The sequence below is a fragment of the Thunnus albacares genome, chromosome 6 (genome assembly GCF_914725855.1).
Source record: "Thunnus albacares chromosome 6, fThuAlb1.1, whole genome shotgun sequence".
In the NCBI taxonomy this organism is placed as follows: domain Eukaryota; kingdom Metazoa; phylum Chordata; class Actinopteri; order Scombriformes; family Scombridae; genus Thunnus; species Thunnus albacares.
The window spans coordinates 11,936,226-11,940,069 of record NC_058111.1 but is presented as its reverse complement, the minus strand read 5'-3'; the positions used below and the strand labels follow the sequence as shown (position 1 = coordinate 11,940,069).

The 3,844-nt window shown below is 39.9% G+C and overlaps 1 protein-coding gene across 1 annotated transcript; it reads left to right on the top strand.

Annotated features, from left to right (window-relative positions):
• Nucleotides 1–387: 387 nt before the first annotated feature.
• Nucleotides 388–3,621, top strand: aldoca (aldolase C, fructose-bisphosphate, a). Its single transcript, XM_044354236.1, has 9 exons — nt 388–433; nt 1,102–1,238; nt 1,391–1,602; nt 1,705–1,759; nt 1,855–2,015; nt 2,101–2,184; nt 2,307–2,481; nt 2,574–2,773; nt 2,879–3,621. Exons 2-9 carry the CDS (start codon nt 1,127–1,129, stop codon nt 2,963–2,965), a joined length of 1,086 nt encoding a protein of 361 aa, XP_044210171.1. The 5' UTR covers nt 388–433; nt 1,102–1,126; the 3' UTR covers nt 2,966–3,621.
• The last annotated feature ends 223 nt before the right edge of the window (nt 3,622–3,844 follow it).

Below are 3,844 nucleotides of genomic sequence, written 5' to 3'. Positions count from 1 at the left end.
TTCATTTATTATTTCATAATCAGCCTGAATATGGAGTGGGACCCAAAAGTCATAACTTGGCAGAGTTAAAATACACTATATACAGCTAAAAGTTGCCAATTAGGCTTATCTAAGTGACACTGCAAATTTAAAAGTTGATTCTTGAGACAGTTATTGCAAAGTGGCAGGAGAAATGTAAAAGTGGCCATATCAGCATTAAAATCAAGCAGCTACATGACAAAAATACATATATCTATATTTAAATAGAACAATGATTCATCAAAAAAATCTCCTAATTTATATGGGGCAAGATGGGCGTACAAGCCCCGCCTAGAGGTGTTGGCTCATGAGGTGTGACACACTTGAGCTGGATACAAACTAGGACTGACAGAGAGCCTCCGTCAGTGTTCATCACATCAGAGGAGAAGACGCGTTTGATTTCACTTTCTGTCAGGTAAGAACTTCTACTGTTTTTATTATTAGTTTTGCGTTGGGGTTATAAAACTGATTTTAATAGGTAAACCTGTACAATTTTTTAAAAAGTCGTTAACTGTTAACTGGCAGCTTTTAGGACATTGATGTGAACAGAACTGCAATTATTATTATAATTAGGAGTATTCATGAATATTACAATTATTATGAAATACTTAAAGTGATATTATGGACTTCTTATTTGATCTAATGTAGGACTCTTTACTGGCTCCAACTCTACATCCTCACTTAACAATCTACGCCGTAAAAAATGTTTTGTTAATTTCAGTATCCAGGCTGGAGTTTTGACATTTTTGTGTCGCTGTTCTATTATTAATACTTTTTGTTTATTGCCCAATTATCTACAATCTCAGGTAAATTCAATCAGTCTATCTTTACTTTTCATTATAAAATAATCCTTTGCTAAGAGCTTTCTGGTTGGCCTGCATACCAAAACACTTCAATGGAGTTCCATGTTTTGAGAACTGCATATGTAGAATTTCAGCCACTCGGCATTACCCTTTTGTCACTCTATACGTCCTCAATCACTGTTATGCCTTCAACTAACCTACTCACTTTGAAAAAGAAAAAAAAAAACTTCACATCTTAACAAAATTCATGGATTTGTAATGGTCACATCTTCTACTAAAGGCTTTAGGACAGCCAGTCTTTCAGGATGACGCACCAATTCCCTACACTCTCTGAGGCCCAGAAGAAGGAACTACATGAGATTGCCCTACGCATAGTTTCTCCAGGGAAGGGCATCCTGGCAGCAGATGAGTCTGTGGGTCTGTAAAGAGCACACTTTATTTCCTTTTTTTTTTTTTTTACTGTGGATGTACAGTCAATCTGCAGGCTTTCTGACATTGACACATAAAAATGAGCAAGGTTCAAAGTATGGATATCAACATGCACATCACATACAATATGTTAATTGTAGGCAGCATGGCGAAGCGGCTGGCCCAGGTTGGAGTAGAGAACACGGAGGAGAATCGCAGACAGTACCGGCAGATCCTCTTCAGTGCAGACGAACGCATCAACAGCTGCATTGGAGGGGTCATCTTCTTCCATGAGACACTGTACCAGCACTCTGATAACGGCGTACTCTTTGTCAAAATGATCAGAGACAGGGGCATCCTTGTCGGTGTCAAGGTGTGGCACTTTAGGACCAAATAATATAAATATGGAATTAACTAACTAATAATTAGTTCTTTCTATAGCATATTTGTCACCTCTCTTCGCTGTATTTCTCAGGTTGATAAGGGAGTTGTCCCCCTGGCAGGAACTTGTGGAGAAACCACCACACAGGGTTAAGTTTACTGCTGATATTGTATGTATGTCACACATACAGACACAAATTGCAAGACGCTTTATTGATCATTTTCTTTCAAACCTCCTCCATAGGTCTGGATGGCTTGGCGGAGCGCTGTGCACAGTATAAAAAGGATGGAGCAGTCTTTGCAAAGTGGCGCTGTGTGCTGAAGATCAGTGACACCAATCCATCTAAACTGGCTATTACAGAAAATGCAAATGTTCTGGCACGTTACTCCAGTATCTGTCAGCAGGTCAGGACTCAATATTACATAGAGTAATAGCTGTGTGATGTGATATATCAGTACCAATCTGTTGACTTCTTCTTCCTCCCTACAGCATGGCATTGTGCCCATCATAGAGCCGGAGATTTTGCCTGATGGAGATCATGATCTGAAACGCTGCCAGTACGTCACTGAGAAGGTGGGTTGCTTACTTCTTACGTGTATGTGTGTGTGTTTATGTGACATCATTACATCATTGTCATTTGAGGGAGACACAAAAGAAGAGAAAACAAATTTGGTAAAACAACATGTGGATTTCAGATCCTAGCTGCAGTGTACAAGGCCATGTCCGACCACCACGTATACCTAGAAGGCACCCTGCTCAAACCTAACATGGTGACTCCTGGGCACAGCTGCCCCACCAAGTATAGCCCTGAGGAAGTTGCTATGGCAACTGTCACTGCCTTGCGCCGTACTGTCCCTCCAGCGGTCACAGGTGAGCCAAAGGCCGTCATGTCTGAAGAAGATTTTACACACAAATCTGCAGAAACAACATGAAGGTAAAATGATATTTTCTGCTCCCTACAGGAGTGGCTTTTCTCTCAGGCGGTCAGAGCGAAGAGGAGGCTTCTGTCCACCTCAATGCCATCAACAACTGCCCTCTGGCTAAACCCTGGATCCTAACGTTCTCCTTTGGCCGAGCCCTGCAGGCATCTGCCCTAAGAGCCTGGAGAGGACATAAAGAGAACGAGAAAGTCGCCACTGAGCAGTTCATCAAGAGAGCGGAGGCACGTTCATCTTATTTTCTGCAAAGGAATCATGTGATGTGAGATTGTACTTAAACACAGAGGTTTGTTTCTTATGTTGTGTGTGTTTGTTGTTTCTGCTCACAGGTCAACAGTCTGGCATGTCAGGGGAAGTATACTGGTGGTGACAACTACGGCGAGACCGGCGTCTATGGTTCCTGTCATGCATACTGAAGAGCAGGAGAAGCCACGTTTCAATTAGCACCGTCTTAGTCCATTATCATAACATTACATATTACAGAGGAAATAGTGTAGAGTCTTAGGTTAGTCTTAGGTTATTTCAGAATATTGACATTCATGATGATCGTACATGAAAACAAGTGACGGCGTATTTTCTTGCCTTGACAAATGAGGACAATCAGAACATGACCTTGGGTATTTCAAATGCATGTATTAAATGACAGATGTTTGCTTGTGCCGTCACTAAAGCGTTAAAATCATACATTCAATATTTAGTTCCACAAAAATGACCTTGCCACATGCTGAAAGGAAATTAAACTTTGACTGCTTGTATCATTGCAAAGTTAATTAAATAGTGGGAATAAATGATTATCAGATCTAAGTGGTACAATTCCCTCACTGTTATGGGGAAGTGTCTACAAGTTTTGCAAAGCTTCTCTGTGTGAATGACTGTGTGGATTTGTGTGCTGTAGTTTAGTTTTATTACTAATTTAGCAGTGACCAGTTAGAAGTATTGCACAAGAATTAGCTTAAAACTTATTTGCATCTGCAGTCCCTGAGCAGAGAGTACAATCAGCACATCACTAAAATATGACATAGTGTGTTTTTACATGTGTTTTCATTCATAATAGTCTGATAAACAAAGTCCAAATGTGAGCTTTCAAACAATAAAACAGTGTTCAGGTAAAGTCTTGTGTGGATATTTTGTTTTATGTTTTAAAGGTTTATATTATATCACTGTCCTAACAGCTCTATATGCAAACCAGAAGTGAATCACATCTTGTATTTGATACAAAAAACATACAATTTGACTTAACTTACACTTCTGTATATGCTGCCCCTAACACACTAAATGTAACTGTTAGTAATCAC

What these genes read in the sequence shown, in the direction of transcription:
- aldoca (XM_044354236.1), top strand. Translation starts at nt 1,127, where the DNA reads ATGACGCACCAATTCCCTACACTCTCTGAGGCCCAGAAGAAGGAACTA. An exon ending in TGTCCCTCCAGCGGTCACAG is followed by an intron (nt 2,482 to 2,573) that starts GTGAGCCAAAGG and finishes TGCTCCCTACAG; the next exon opens with GAGTGGCTTTTCTCTCAGGC. An exon ending in AGTTCATCAAGAGAGCGGAG is followed by an intron (nt 2,774 to 2,878) that starts GCACGTTCATCT and finishes TTCTGCTCACAG; the next exon opens with GTCAACAGTCTGGCATGTCA.